We start from the raw sequence: 15,853 nt of genomic DNA, 5'->3' as shown, positions 1-15,853 counted from the left end.
TTTATATAGGTGAACAGCTATACTTAGCAGAATTCTGATAACAGATCTTTTTTTTTTTGTAATTGCGCAGTTGGAAATGCAACAATTTTTTTTTCAATTTCTTCTGGAAAGCATCTTTCTCATTATTAGGAGGACCAAAGTAAATATCTCTTCGCAACAACTGTTAAGCTGGGGCTTCTTTTTAGCGTTGATAAGTTGTATGACATTCAGCCTGTCCGGATTAGGGGCTGTCCCGCGACTCTCGCCGACCCCGAAGAAAAATGGCTTTACTGGCACAAGATGATAGCAAGCTCTTCATATCAAGATCAACTACGGGCTGTGCAGAGGGTCCACGATGACGCCATAAGACTCGGCCTCGCGGTGCCGACATGGACGCGGCCCGCCTCGGTCTGAAAAGACCGGGATTCAGGACAGAAATAAAGTTTTGCGAATGAATGAATGAAATGTCTGGATTGTACAGCAATATTAACCTTCCTGCAATAATTTGCTATCTCAATGATGATGATTTTATATGGTGTTTTATGGCACAGGGACCAATGATGGTCAAAGAGACCCAAGGGAGTATCTCAGTCGGAACATTTGATTTTTGCCAAAAATCTCACTCCTGTGTCTTCGTGATTTGCCTCCTTAGAAGATAGGGCTGGACGTCACACGAAGCTTGAAAGACAGTTGCGTCGGCAGTGGAAGCACTCCGACACGGCCACCGCCAGCAGGAAACGTGCCGCGCGGGAGCGCGCGCGGTTGCTCGCTCTCAAACGGCGCATGCGCAGCGCTCCGATTCTGTTCGCGCCTCCCTAAGATTTCCCTTTCTCGGCGGCGCTTCACTTTCCCCGCGGAATGCGTGACGCCCCGGTTCTCTTCGCTCCCCTTCCCCCTTAACCTGTGTAGGAAGACGGGAAGAGGAGAGTCGGCGAGTTTCGGTTTTGGTTTGCGCGTCGCCCTCTCTGGCTTCCCTTCTTTCCAGAATCAACAGGGCGCAGAACAAGCGCGCGGTTGGTGGCGAGGGAGAGAGGCGCCGGGTACGGGCGAGAAAAATCCCTCGCAAAAGTGGGCACAAAGGGACGCACGCAGGGCGCTCTTGGCAAGTTGTCCCCAGACCGCGGTCGCGTGCGCTCTTCATCGGCCTGACGCCAGTGCGAGAGGACAGGCGACGAAGACGCAATCCGTTTGCCACTCACCGCCTCACTTTGAGAGACAGATTGCCCTAGGTTGAACATCTCGCACAGTTCTTATCGGTGCTTTTCTTTGCATGTTGACTTAGTTCCTGTTTTCGCATAAGCGTTTATTTCTCGCTTACTCGCGCACCAACCAAACGTAGAAAAGCCTGGCTGCTCTGCAACGTTCCCATCTTGATTCACCCACAGACTTTTAAGAACCTGTTTCTCCTTCGTTAGAAAACTGTAAACAGTAATTTAGTGCCAAAGGACGAAGGCTATTCAGTTTTTCGTGGCAGTAACTTACAATTATCCGTTTCGCGTCAGGCGCCAGAAAACATCAACACGAATGGGGTTCGTCTTAGCGCGTGATTTGTCCGCTTCTGTGCTCGTCGTTATTCTACTGAGCGTGAGCTTCGCCGTGACGGCGGGGGGCGAGTCCTGGAGTGCAAGAAGTCCACGAGCTGCCGCTACACCTTCGGTGAGCTTGGAGGAAGATGACCTTGCTTTGTCATCTCGGGAAGAGGACCCACTTCCAGACCTTCTGCGATTCAACCCGACTCTACAGGCCGATAGTCACGTCTACGATTTCATGGTGAGTTTCAAGAGCATTTGCATGGTCCTTTTTACCGGTTACCTCTCGTCACGCTTTACCAGCCTTAATTACTGTGAACCGAAAGAAATATCCCGTAAGAGACATTTGCTCTTCTGTCCAAATGTCAAGTGACAGAACAGAGGTTTTGCGTTGACAAAACCTTCTTTGTGGGAGCCGTTTTTTTTTGCGACGTTAGATTTTCCCTTAATTATATTTGTGTTGCTCTGGCAAAACAGTAAATAAATGGTAGTGGAGCGAAGCAACCCGCTCTTGTTGATGGAAAAAACTTTTAACCGAGCCTGTCGTCACAACCCCCAAACGTGCTACACATATTCGCAGCAGGTAAACACACGACGTTACTGGGTTAGCGTAAATGCATTATTCAAGATAATAATTGGATTCCACGAAAGCAGAAGACTTCCGACAGCTTTTATCTTTCAGAAGCAAGAAGAAAACTCGAGATCCACCATTTTTACGCCGCGTAATTCACTTTAGAAAAGCGAAAAGCATAGTAGCGTGTGTTTAGGGATTTGAAAACGGCTGAAAGGAACGTGTTGTCTGCGAAAACAATCTAGCGTGCAGAAGTCGTGTGACTTGCTGCAAAGGCGTAACTATTAATCAAGTACGTCGGATTCTCGGCAGAAGTTCATTTAGTGCAACCGTTCATTCTAAATTGTTGGTTAAAGCTACTACGCATTCATTTATTATGACAGTCCCTAAAGATAGCAAATAAAGAATCGCACGTGTATTTTTCTAACCCGAAAAAAAAATGGAGTATGTAACTACTGGGTGCAAAAGGAAACAAAATTGATAAAAAAAAGTATAACAAAGAAACGCCTCACCTTTTCCGCAGGTATTTGTCGCAAACTGTATTACACGACTCAAGTAATATTGCGCAACAAACCAACGACACGGACGTAAGAGAAGACACACCAAGCGTAAACTTTTAACTAAGTTTATTGTGCCCCTGAATTGGTTTTATACATGTGAAGCAGTGTACACTGGGCATGCGCATACATGCGCTTAAAGTGTAGACTGCGCATGAAATCCGCATGCGCAGTCTACACTGCTTCACATGTATAAAACCGGTTCAGTGGTACAATAAACTTAGTTGAAAGTTTGCGCTTGGTGCGTCTTCATCTCTTACGCATGTTTCTTTTTTTTTTGTTGCGCAATATTACTTGAGTAATGGATTAGCAATTTGCCCAGAATGCTGCTCTCACTCTATTACACCACATAAGTCGATTTTCGTGAGAATGTATTGCAGTAGTTGCGTTTTATTTCTACAAGAAAAAATCTCGCTCGACCTGGGCGAACCATATAAGTATAACGAAAGAGCACAAGATTGCCCACTACATGATGTATAGGCAGTTGTTTTCATGATAATAACGAACGATCTTTATATAATATGTTGCTGCGCTAGTTGGTCCATTCTTGTGTCGTGTATTAAGCGAAATTTAGATGGTATAGTGAGGCCAACACGGAATAACACCTGTCCTTTGTCTGCCTCACTGTCCTGTTTAAAGTCCGCGCTTAATATTAGACGTAACTGAAGATCAGTAGCATGGTTTGCAGCTCAATTCTGATAAATAAGACGGTAGTGCTCTAATGGTTTTTTCCTCACACCATGTAGTACAAGTCATGAAAAATATCTTGCAACTTCGAGTGCGTGGAAGTCCATGTTTAGAGTTTCTGTCCGCATTAGAATTCTTGATCAAATTGGATCATCTCACAATTTTTTCAGGTTGCCTGTACAAACCAGAACAGCGTTACAAATCTTCAAATGCAAGATTAGTGTGTGGAAAATTTTCATTTTAAGATATTTTAAGATAAAGATACGGTGTGCAAGTGAGCAGCACAGCAGCATAGGCGGACGCACACAGTTTTCACCTTTATTCATAAATTTCTGTATTCCTCTTAAAAATATTCCGGTTTGTACTCTCCTTTTTTGCAACACAGAAGTTCTTACACCACTAATTGCATCGCGGGTTGTGTTATGCGGCTCTTTCGGGTCTCATAATGCAAACGGCCTGTTTTTGGTCACTGCATTTTGCACAATGAATATTAGTCCTGTTAGACTGGAGCTAGCTTATTCAGTACAGTTGCTTTTTTTAAAATAATATATTTTGCGGCCTTTGTAATATACACATCCATGTTCTAAACCGTGGTACTTTTCTGCTCGTCGCACTGTTCATTTTAAGATGTGTATTAGCCCACTGGCTACTTTTGTGTTTACTGACCGTGCTTCGTTAGGATTCTATTCCTCTCAAGTCTGTTATTATCATGTGATCCGTCCAAACAAAATTAAAGATCCTTAACTGAGGTTCTTTTAGCGCACGAAAAGGGACGAGAGACAGTGGCAAGACGTGGACACAGCGTCTTGCCACTGTCTCTCATCCCTTTTCGTGCGCTAAAAAACCTCGGTTATGGAATACCAACAGGCCCTAACCTACGCTCTTTAATGATCCTTGCTACAGCGGGGGCACGCATTCGTGGGAGGCCATTGCGACAGCCAGGTCGTACTGAAAATGAAAGCGATCGTAGCAAAATGCGTCCTCCGTTATCTGCTTCCATTCCCGGCAAATAAACGTCCTCTGAATCAGCTCAAGGGTGACAGGCTGCGGCGCTGCAGCCTGTCAAGCGTAGCATTGTATGCCTTGTGTGCTGCGATTCTTCAGCGTAGACAGACGCGTGTCGTCTCCAAGCGATTTCTAGGAAATCTCACATGATTTCACTACTTTGAGAACTAGCGTGCAGACTTTCGGATGAAGAAAGTCAAGAGAGCGATCAACTGTGCAGTTTGGTTGACGCTTACTGTCGGCATGCTATAGGCAACAAGCAACGCGGAGTGAGCAGCAAGCCGAAATAAAAATACGAACTGACACAAAGAAGCACTGATTACCTTTAAAGGCAGTCAGTTTGAACAGACAAATACGCGTTTTACTCCAAAAATGAAACAGTTGGCAATTTGCGCTTCAATATGTACGATCCTGTTTTCTTTCGGGTGGTGTGCTCGGCAGGCACACCACCCGAAAATTTTATTTTCCAATAAAATTTACAATTGTATTGGAAAACGGTCAATTTTTAAAGATCCTTCACAGTTGCTGCATTCCGCCTAATAGATGTACAATTTTGCGCTAGCCGTCTACTTATAGAGAAATTTATGTATAAAGAATACGAAGCATGAACCCCAACTGATCTCTCAACCTGATTTTTCGAAGCCGTTTGCTTTTTGAGGCCTGCCCCCCTCCCCCCCTTTCTACTGCAGCGCCAACCGCCAGTGCAACCGAATTTGCTGGTCTCCTTACGTGAATGGCTCGCGAATAAACATAAACAAGAATGATCTGTCGCCCAGATCATCCTTGTTGGGAGTGTTGAGCGGAGTGAGAGCGGGAGCGGAGTTGGAGTGCTGTCCACAGCCTCCCTAAATATAACAGTCGGCATCTTCTGTTATAACATATTTTTTTTCTTTTCCCACAAATTTTTAGTATCTTGTGTCTTCCAAAATTATATTTTTTACCTGGTATTATTGGTAGGTCAGCTCTTTTGTGCTCGCTCTACGCTCATTTGTTCGTTTGGCAAGTAGCGCAACGACAATGAAGGTCAAAGTAACCTCGCCTTATTCTTCTATGCCGTTTCTTGTGTTTCAGTCATTAGTAATCTTTCTTCTCCGTATTTGAATCGAAATTCGCAACCTCTGTGATCGCTCGTGGCCACTGGGAATCTTTCCTGCCAGATTGCAAGGAGCTGCTTCCATGAAGATGAAGTCTCTCGCTACGTCTAAGGCAGTGCCGTAGTATGTGTATTTGACTTAGTGGAGCTCGGTTGTGAACATTTTGAGCCCCTTTGTGGATGGTAAAGGCCGTGGTAAAATCAAAATTCTGGTAATCTGCGCCTGCTATAGTGTAATGAATATGACAAATTCGCTATTTAAACAGTTGGAATTTGTTCTCCTTTGCTGCCAGCGTCCCCCATGCAGCTCCGGTTGCATTGCGCGGAGGCTTAGTTCCTTGCACCCTATATACTGTAACAAAATTAAATCACTGGCCATGTCTCGAAATAAGATAGAAAGGAGGATGAATCAGCGTAAAGGGAACAGGGAAAAAGAAAAAAAAATTATTCAGAATGCGTGTTGCGCGCAATTGCACGCGATCCTGACAGGCAGTCGTTTCGTGGCTGTTTTTTAAGCAACGCGTAGCCCCTGAGCAATGTTTTGTATAGCCTGAACCTGAACGTCGTTAAAAACGCCCATGAATATGGAAGCGCAGCAACACAAGTCATTGACGATCGAGTCATTAGGTTTTTTTAAATACTGATTGCACGTTGTCCTAAAAGCCAGACCAGTTTCACCAGATTTGCCCACGTTTACGCTTCTTCGTTGTCGTGACTCTCTTGGCTGTGTCACGATGCTGCTTCTCTCACTCGTGTCATGTGGCCCACGCAGGGAACCGATAGCATGTTTAGCACCAGCAAACAAGGACGGAAGGGAGACGACACCACAGTAGCGCATCGTGGTGTCGTCTCCCTTGCGTTCTTGTTTGCTGGCGCTAAATATGCTTTCAGTTTACCAACACGCCCAACAAATTGCAATGTTGAAATTTATTATAGCGCATTGTGGTGTCGTCTCTCTTCCGTCCTTGTTTGCTGGCGCTAAATATGCTTTCAGTTTACCAACGCGCCCAACAAATGGCAAAGTAGGGAACCGATTCCACTTGAGGTTGCGATGCAAGGAGCACGATCTTCCTCATGAAGTTAAGCACTGTACAGACAGAATGCTATGTTTTGCATGGCCCGAGCTATTTATTAGGATTTTCATTCTCGAGCGCTTTCTCCGTTGCAAGGCACTTTAGCTTCACATTGCTCTCATGTTACCTAACTGCGTAGTTTCGGAAACACGCTTACGTCGCGTGCACTGCACGAGCGCATATGCTCATCCGCAGCGCAATTACTTTTTCCTCTAATTTCTCTGGTCTGCCATACTTCGTGATCTCGGCACTGTCCAGTTACGATCTCATAACTGCCATTCCTATGGCTCGCTGCGCGAACAGCGGCAACGGACCATTGCGTATGAGCAGTCGTGTATTGCTGACGGTTTGCCTGCCTAACAAGGCTTGATGCACTGAACGTATTTCAGTTAATGAAAAGCCCGGAAGCGCAGGGCTACGGATGTTGTCGTTTGACGCACAATGCGCATTGACAACAATTACTCGTAGCGCGTCCTCGTTTTCATCGCTTGGAGCTTTGCGCTGGAAACAGGTGCCAACTTTATTTAATGGTCCTGACCATCTGAGTATTCAGACATCTAACGATCTTTACTCTAGCATGCCTGTACAGAGAAGATAGAAAAAAAGTAGGGTAGTAAATAAAATCCACCTGTGCAGGACGGACTCACGCTCCTCTCTGCAAGACATAAAGGTGGCGCTGTCAGCAGGTTCAATTAATTTGGTACTAACTCGTGACTTTTTTTTGCTCTTGATGCAGTCCCAGGTGCATGAGACATGGTTGGAATTTGCGACTAGTGCGCATCATCAGTTTAACTCTCGATTATTCACCCAGTTCGTCATACCGTCCTGCCAGTCTAGTTGATCAAGTATCTGTGCGGTAGAGGGCGCACTAATCACAACAGAAGAAAATAATAATTTGAAGTTAGAATATCATTGCTCATCTTTTTGCGGCTAGATCAATGTATAGGTATCTCTTAAAGGAAGCTCTTATTTTAGGCAATGCACAAGCGCCCAGCGTGGTGCACTAACTCGATATGCACGATTTTAATTCCGCCAGGTCATCGGAAATTAGACGGCGGCTGAGATTCCTTGAAATATAATAAGTGTTTACCGCAGAGTTAAAGAACCTAAGGGGCAGTTCAGATCAGTTTAGGGACTCACGGTTTTAGACTCCAGTCGAACACCAATGGTAGCCTGCATGACAATCCAATGAAGAGTGCAAACATCAACCGAGTTTCTCGGTTTATTTTGTGCCAACCACTGCTTACGCTGTGGAAAACTGTACGACAGTGCATTGGTGAAATATTGCTCATTTGATTCGCAACAAAACGTAACCTCTGCAACTGCCAGTAAGCAAGCAATCCAGAAAAATAGGGCCCTCATGATTGCAGCCACAACTGTAAAACGGACTTTCGAGCCGATTGTGGAGTCTCCCGCTGTAATTTTAGCACCGGGGATGTTATTCTGGGTATTGTCAAATTCAATCATTTCGTCCAGTAAACCATATTGCATTCTGCCATTGGCTCGTAGAAGCGCTACGGCGTCGCTGATTGGAAGAATTTGACAGTGCCCAAAATAACGCCCCAGCGCAATAGTTACGACCATCGGTATTGTCAGTGTGACGAACGGAGTTTGTGAAAGGGGGTGGGTATCGTCTGAGCACTGGGCGTCACCCCCTCAGCTTCATTCACTAGCACATCTATGGGCTACATTGTACATTGCAGGTCAAAGACCTTTCTAATGCTAGCTTTCTTATTCGGGCTTCTTAACTTTTCTTCTTACCTTTGTTGGCTAAATTGGCAGTAGGTCTATACTTTAAGCGTTTCTCTTCATCAACATAGTTTGCGGTTTTCCTGTTTTTAGAATCATTTCATCCAATGGCTGCCGAAAAGGCAGTATATACTTTCCCAAGGTATTTTTTCGCACTTCAAGCTTTTATACTTTTGAACTTAAAAACATATGCTCCAGAGGGAAAGGGAATCTGACTATAATAGAACTAGACAAGGCTGCCCCTGTGCTCGGAGAAAATGGCAGCCGAGGAATTTACCTAAGAACGGCATTCAGGTGAATTGGATAGTTTATCTTGGAGCGAATCTTTTCGCTTCCATTTCAGCGTAGCTCGCTACAAACGCGGGCTCCGTCATGCGGCTCTCGCACAATTCCTGCATCTGCTGTCCTAGCAGAAAAAGATAAACTTCCGGAGAAAAGCACGCAGAAAATTATGGATTCCATGCGGAAAAGTAATAACTGAGTGTGAAAATAAAACAAAATTGTAATCGGTCAATTTCTATTTTGATTAATAAAAGTAAAATCAGTACATTTTACATTCAAATGTACCGTGAGAACCATGTTGAATACGCTGGTTCTCGTCCGATTCGAAAAGTGAGTTTATAATTCTGTTTTGTGGGACAACTCACCTAGTGGTTTGTTTTTGCGACGAAAAAAAAGCTAGTCATTAGTCAGCCAATAGCGCAGCTCAATTTTTGCATCTACATACCTCTAGAAGCCTCTTATTTTGTGCTGTATAGCCAAGAACGGGGAACATTGAAGCTCAATAGTAGTATCGATCACGATGCTCAGAGAACAAATGAAATTTAATTATTTTATTGCAACACCTTTCTGGCTTTTTCACTAGCCAAGCTACGTCTTTCTGTTGTTAGGAAAGAAGGTTATGTTAGGAAAGAAAACAATATGTGCAGCGTAAGTAGAGACATTTGTGATGAAATTCCTGACAGTATTGGAACTAATGGAGGGTGCGGTTCGGTTGTAGAAGAAGTAAAGCACCAAGTGAAGGTATTCCTTTGACCCAGTAGTACGTCTTTTGAATGGTGCGCTGCATCAGTGCAGATATATTCATCACAGAGAAAGATTTCCAGTATCCTTTGTTGGAAAAAAAACTAAAGAATTGTCCCACTGTACAAACAACTCACAGAAATGTCAGGAAGCATCTGAAGACTTCATAAAATGTAGATGTGGGAGAATATCATATTTCTTGTATAGGAATCGAATACGAATAATAAGGGTCAAATACCGAATCTAATATTCAATAGATAGCGTAGACGTCTATAGTAAGAACTTAACTATTTATTTCAATATAAATGGGTACCGTGCTTGTACTAATTAGTGCAAAAAACATAGCTAGCTACCAGGACAATTAGGATAAGTTTTAAACACGCGACCATTAAGGATGACAAAACCACTGGACGGATAGGTTCTCTATATTTTTAGAGCATCATTGCCAACACGCTTTCTAAAAATTAATCCGTAATGTGTGAGTATCTTTCCGAAAACAGTAAAGAAGTTATTGTCTGATTATTGTAAAGAAGTTAAGTTTTGATTCTCTTGGGAAAAGAGAATCAAAAGCTGCTCAAGAGCTTGTGTGTCGTAAACCACATGCAAAAAGGCCGGTTGAAAGAGAAAACTGAATGCTTCTATGCGTAAAGTTACTAATTCACTAGACTGCCAATCACGGGTTGTCATGTAGGCGTCCACCGCGAAAAAAAAAACTAAAACTTACATTACCTATTCTGTTCCTGCATTTCTTCGAAAGCAGTTGTCTTTTTCAATTAGTTAACATTGAGGGTACTTCACTCACTTTCTGGGTTCTATCTATCTATCTATCTATCTATCTATCTATCTATCTATCTATCTATCTATCTATCTATCTATCTATCTATCTATCTATCTATCTATCTATCTATCTATCTATCTATCTATCTATCTATCTATCTATCTGTTTCTCTGTACCTGTTTGTCTGTCGTCTGTCTTATACATCTATGTGTGTATGTATGTATCTGTCTTACTGTTTTCTCGCCTACCTGGTTACTTGGTAGCCAGTGGTCAAGTGGGTAGAGCCTCGAGCTGCTGTGCTGAAGTAACAGGGCACGAAACCAACCATCGGACCAACTTGCTTCGCTGAGTGTGTGGAAAAGTGTCCATACGTGCCACTCTTCAACGAACCTCTTTCGCGCCTCCATGGCTCACCGCTGACGGGTGCACTTCTTGGCAGTGCAACTAGATGACATAGCGTTTCAAGAAAGATGCGCGAGAGAGGATCTCCATTGCCGCATGACGCGGTTCTCACCGTTCGCACGCACCGGCGCGCCACGGATTTCGGAGGACGCGCGCAGGCTTCGCGATGGCGACGCTAGATGGCGCCGAGCGTTCTTAGCGAAGCACTAAAGAGGGCTCTCTCTGCGGTACACGCATCACATGTAACTCGTTTCGATGGTGCCAATACGTTGTGCCGCTGCATTGGTTCAGTTCTAATGCATTACATCGGCAGTGATCGTAAAATAGGTTCTGCGGCAATTTCTTTCGCTATTTACCAGTTTTTAGCAGACGGAGAACTGTAATGAGACCCTAACGCCCACTTGTAGCGATATATTCGGCTAGATTTAAGCATTGCGAAATTCCGAATAGTTCATGTTCAAATGGGAACAGGTGCTCTTAGTGTGCAATATGTTATTCGTGTTTCAAACGCCCGATATTGGCCCATCCCTAACCAAATTTTTAACAAGTGCCCAGCTATATTGCTTTGAATTAGGCGAATCAGTTTTACGCACTTATGGTGCTGACATTATCGGCACTACTTCGAGATTTCTGGAATCGCATCTAATAATGGAAACTGTCAGGATCTAGTTTAAATGTCCTTCGAATAAAAGCTATCTTACCAAGCAGCAAGTTGCACAAGGCTGTGTATCACATGCATAAGGTCACATTTTCTTGGTTATGGCTTTCTTTGATACCCTGAACACAGCTATCAATCATTCGAAGGAAAAGAGCCTACGTTGAAATCCTCGCTTTTGGTTGCGTGAACTGTTTCGTGCGTCAATGTTGTGTAAGTGCGTTCCCGTATTTTTTTTTTTCTTTTTCAACATACGGAAACTTCGTTTTCGTTAGTCTTTAGAATAAAAGTGGCTTTAAAAGCATTTCGCAAAATCGCTCCATCACGTCTGGCTTCGCGCAGCCCTTCTAGCAAATGCCCGAACACGTTCACAGCCGGAGTGATCAGTGATTAAGGGAAGGATGACTGGAGTCCTAAAGCAACACTGCCGCCATGGCAGACACCCTTGTGGAGGTTCCACATCAACATTAGTCATCTGTGGTTCGTTACCGTGCATTAAAATGTTTCTTTTTCTTGGGTGTTTGTTTGTTTTCCGACCACGTGTTCAAAATCACAACGCCATTAACAGCCAGTTCTGACAGTGTATAACATATATCATAAGCACAAAGAAAGTCATTTTGAAGAAGCATACAAAGAAAGAAAGCTCGTCAAACGCAAATGAACTGGACCTGTCAAACAGCTGGAGAAACAAAGAATGGTTTGAGGAATATTAGTTACGGAAAGCCTCGAACCACGACTAGCAAATTCTTTCCTTGCGCTATGCATGGCTTCCCCAGTCACGTTTACGTCACTTCAACCACTGAGCAGCCGTGGCGCATCGAACGCGTAGCACGTTAACAAGAAAAAGAGCTAGCATAGTGTATTGTGCCCCACTTGCTAAACAGCTCATTTCTCACCGCGATAATAATCGAATAGTAATATATATAATAATGTAATATTTCACCGCGATAAGACATGTATGTGTGCCCTGCATTTCAGTCAGAAGCAACGACCAGCGATTACAGGCCGGGACTCACAGCCGCTGCAGCTGCTCAATGTCCCAAATTTACAAAAGCTCCTGAAGCCAAAGATGACTCATTCGCTTCAGCTGAACAGGAAACAGAATGCGCCAGAATCCACGCCCGATACCTCTAAACACGACTTCTAAATTTAAGATACAGAGAAATTGGATACCATTGCTAGCGCTCTCGCCTATTTCGCAAATGTGTCTCTCAGCCGGCCTAAGACGACGACAGTGAGGGACGTCTGATAAAGCGATGTGGTGTCACGAAGCGTTGGTGTCCGCGCTCAATATGAAAATGCGCAGCAAGAGTAGCACTATTCTACGCCGAGAGATGCGACTAAAATATGCGTCTATAGAACTTGTGGTTGATGTGACTGGGGTATTATGCAATGCAGTAAGGTTTGAGACTGGGCTAGCTGGCACTCCACGTCACTGTGCATCACAGCGGACAGAGGAACAGGAAACGACGAAGAGAAGCGTTTGTCTTCATTGTTTCCTATTCCAGTGTGTGCTGTAATTCACACTGTTCTGGAAGTCGTTGTGAATCATCTTCTCAGTGCGCCGCAGCAGGATAAACGTTAAATTATTCCGACGTTAAAATTAAGCCAAGCGGATCTTGGATATTCATTTCTCAACGCCGACTACACGTGTGACCTTTATTTTCCAACTTATACCAGGGATCCGGAGTGTAAATCGAGTGATTCCCAACTTACATGGTATTATACGGCATGTGTAGATCTGTATATAGGTGCTCCTTAGAGTCAGATATCGGTAGCTGTTAAAACCCTACAATTATTTTGGGCTGAACTTTCGTAGTCGGAACATCAACTGCTTCATTACGCGACACAATCTCCGCCTGCATCTAGTTCACTACATGAACCGCAATGGCCGTTGCACCATATAAACAGTTGCTTTCAGTGATTCTTGTGTGGATTTCTTCATATGCACGACCATATGTTTCTATTTAGTTCACGCGAGCAGCCCATGTTGTGAGACAAGCTGCTGTATTTAAACATACTGTGAGATTCCCAAATCTGTTCGTTATTAAACGTTGTAACAGACGCTGCAGGCAGACAACTGGCGCGTGTGCGAAGTGTTGCACGAACGATGGCCAAATTGCGATGATTTTGAAGACTCACCACCTTAGTTTAGATCAGTCGTTTACTGGAGCCTTAAAGTGTTTTTAGCAAATGAGGTGAAACTTTATAATGGTGAAGGCAACCACAATTTTTTAAACTTTGAAGGTTAAATATACCTTGAAAAGGGAAATACTATGTAGACACTCTTGAAAGATGGAAAAAATACGTTAGGCTATATCAGCAACGCGACCGAAAATTGCGGATCCAAACACATACTTCCACGGATGGAGCGAAATTTCCCCGCCACACATTAATTAGTCAAGCGACAGTCATCGTAAGATTAATTCTGCTATAATTTGTTAAGTGTTTTGTGTAGGTATGCTGTGTATTGATAGGCGATCAGTTCCTTGCTGCTAATGCCACATCCGGGCATATTTAGATGCACCTTACGGCGATAACGACTCACTCATCAATAAATAGGATTCTGCCATCTGCCTGCGGTTGCCACTTTTCAGCTAATAAAAAGCTATCGATATTGAACGACTGCTTGTCTGATCCATTGGCGAAATCTAGCATTATCATTTCAACTCTAAATGTGCATCCTGAGAGCTCGCCATCGGAAAGCAACAGCACAGAAGCCACCAGAAAACCTTAACATTCAACGGAAGCAATGAATTTCCATCGATCATCATGCCCTTTTAAGACGCAGGTCGTAAGCCGAACCCAGGTTGATGAGCATTTCACGCCCTCCCTAGCTATCGATATTATCAGCGCCGCCCACAGGAAACAGCTACTGTGTGGATTTTATCAAGATATAAAGGTCCACTGTTTTGCCACCTGGGCGCAAATAAAGGTGAAGCGATTAGGATGGTGAACGTTTCCGGTGCACTTTTTTACGTGCGCGCGGACGAAAGCACTACTCAGATGTCGAATAATGCTGTAAGTACATTGCTAACCTCGCAGCTAACATGCACTTTCTCATTTTTTTTCGCAGCTTTTGCGCAATACGGGCGTCTCAGAGAAATATAATTACTTTGGGCTTCACACCGCCTTTATGCGTAAGATGTCGCAGGTTGTTCCGCAACAGGCGACACATGTTGAGCTGGACGCCCAGGGGAATTGACGTTGGAGATACTGAAAGAAATTATGTATCGCCTGGATAATAATATTGTATTCATCAAGGTAGATTCGACGCGTGCCATTAGGTTCAAGATAATAGGAAAGATAAGACTGAAGTCATATGTGTAAGAAAACAACACCTGTTGCGCTCGAGGTAGCAAGGTTTCAGAGACATTCATGGATTTACTACATAGCGCAGTGTCGAACTTCTTTTTTTTTCTCTCAGTATGGTTTGCAGAAAATTTATTCATGAAACTGAACGACCCGAACACTAGTTTGTCATAATTTTCTCACTAAACGTAACTCTATTGTATAATCTGTTTTGCATTTTCCGTACCCTGGCATATATAACTCATACACAACTCTAAGTTCCGTATTCATGGGACGTTCAAAGATTAACCTCTGTCTATAAGAACTACTAAACGTTTTTCAAGATAGACTTTAAGCATTTGAAAATAAATTTCCCGTAGGATACTTCAAAGCCGCAAAATGGTAATTCGTGCTTTTAAATAATATTAAATCACATAACAGTCCAATTACTCCTAGAAACATGAAAAGATTAGCTTTGGAAGTCAATAATTCCCCATGTAGTTAAAATAAATCCAGACTCCCACCCTACGGCGTGCCTGATATACTTATTGTGACGGAGGCCAGATGTAGGAGAAGGATATATTTACAAAATATTTACAAAGAAACCTAGGGCAAGAGACGATAGAAGAGACAAGAGATGAGGAGGGGGGGGGGAGATAAAGGCATGCTCTCCCTTTTTTCTTCGCCCTCTCCCCGTGGTTATATAATCAGCCGCCTTTGGCTTCAATAAACAGTTGCAAGTAGCACCTTGTCCTGTCTTTGTTCTTTCGCGTGTGTGCTGTCACTTTTGGCGCTTCATATTTTGAAATAACGGTACACGCCAAGCCAGAAAAACCAACGCCGGGTGCAGGCGTATGTACGCGAGACACCCAGGTGACCGGCAGTAGGTACGTCGTGAAGCTGGTGAAGAACACTGCATCGAAGATGGCAAGATAGAACAAGCAGAACCTCTGGGCCATCTGAGCTGAGATTACAGCGATACAGAACGTTGTCGCGTAGCTCGAACAGGCGAATGGAACGGTCTGGTGATGAAGCGGTTAGCCGGTCGATTAAGAGCCGTGAAGACGCGTCTCGTCGCTCTTCCGTGGAGATATCATCCGAAGCAAGGATGAACAGTACGCAGGCGTCTGAGTCTGGGTCAATGAGGTCGGGAGCATTGACAGGGTGGTGTGTCAAGCAATCTGCGTCTTGGTGCAATCGTCCAGATTCGTAATGCCCAACAAACGAGGATATTTTGTGAATATATCCTTCGCCTACATCTCGCCTGCGTCGGACTTTGATGGAAGTGCGGAGTACGTCACGCCTCGCAAACGGAACTTCGGAGCGGCCGTCGTGTTCGACATCTGTGTGCAATGGCGGAAAACGTGGCGCCCACATCAGCGCGCACCACTTACATGGTCGCGCTGTTGCATACCCGGGATCCTGGTACGTTCTGCAGTTCCCGTGAAAAGGACGTTGAAC

General features: G+C 44.1%; 1 protein-coding gene across 1 annotated transcript in view; it reads left to right on the top strand.

Moving 5' to 3' along the window:
• The first annotated feature begins 1,101 nt into the window (after positions 1 to 1,101).
• AstCC (Allatostatin double C) overlaps positions 1,102 to 15,853 on the top strand; it is a 286,755-nt gene continuing 272,003 nt past the window's right edge. Inside the window, exon 1 of the mRNA XM_075683484.1 lies at positions 1,102 to 1,749. Within this exon, the coding sequence (XP_075539599.1) occupies positions 1,504 to 1,749 (246 nt within the window). The 5' untranslated portion in view covers positions 1,102 to 1,503. The remainder of the gene's footprint in view (positions 1,750 to 15,853) is intronic.

This window comes from Dermacentor variabilis, chromosome 3 (assembly GCF_050947875.1).
Source record: "Dermacentor variabilis isolate Ectoservices chromosome 3, ASM5094787v1, whole genome shotgun sequence".
Classification (NCBI taxonomy): Eukaryota; Metazoa; Arthropoda; class Arachnida; order Ixodida; family Ixodidae; genus Dermacentor; species Dermacentor variabilis.
The sequence above is the reverse complement of the archived record's forward strand: the minus strand, read 5'-3'. Positions and strand labels throughout refer to the sequence as shown.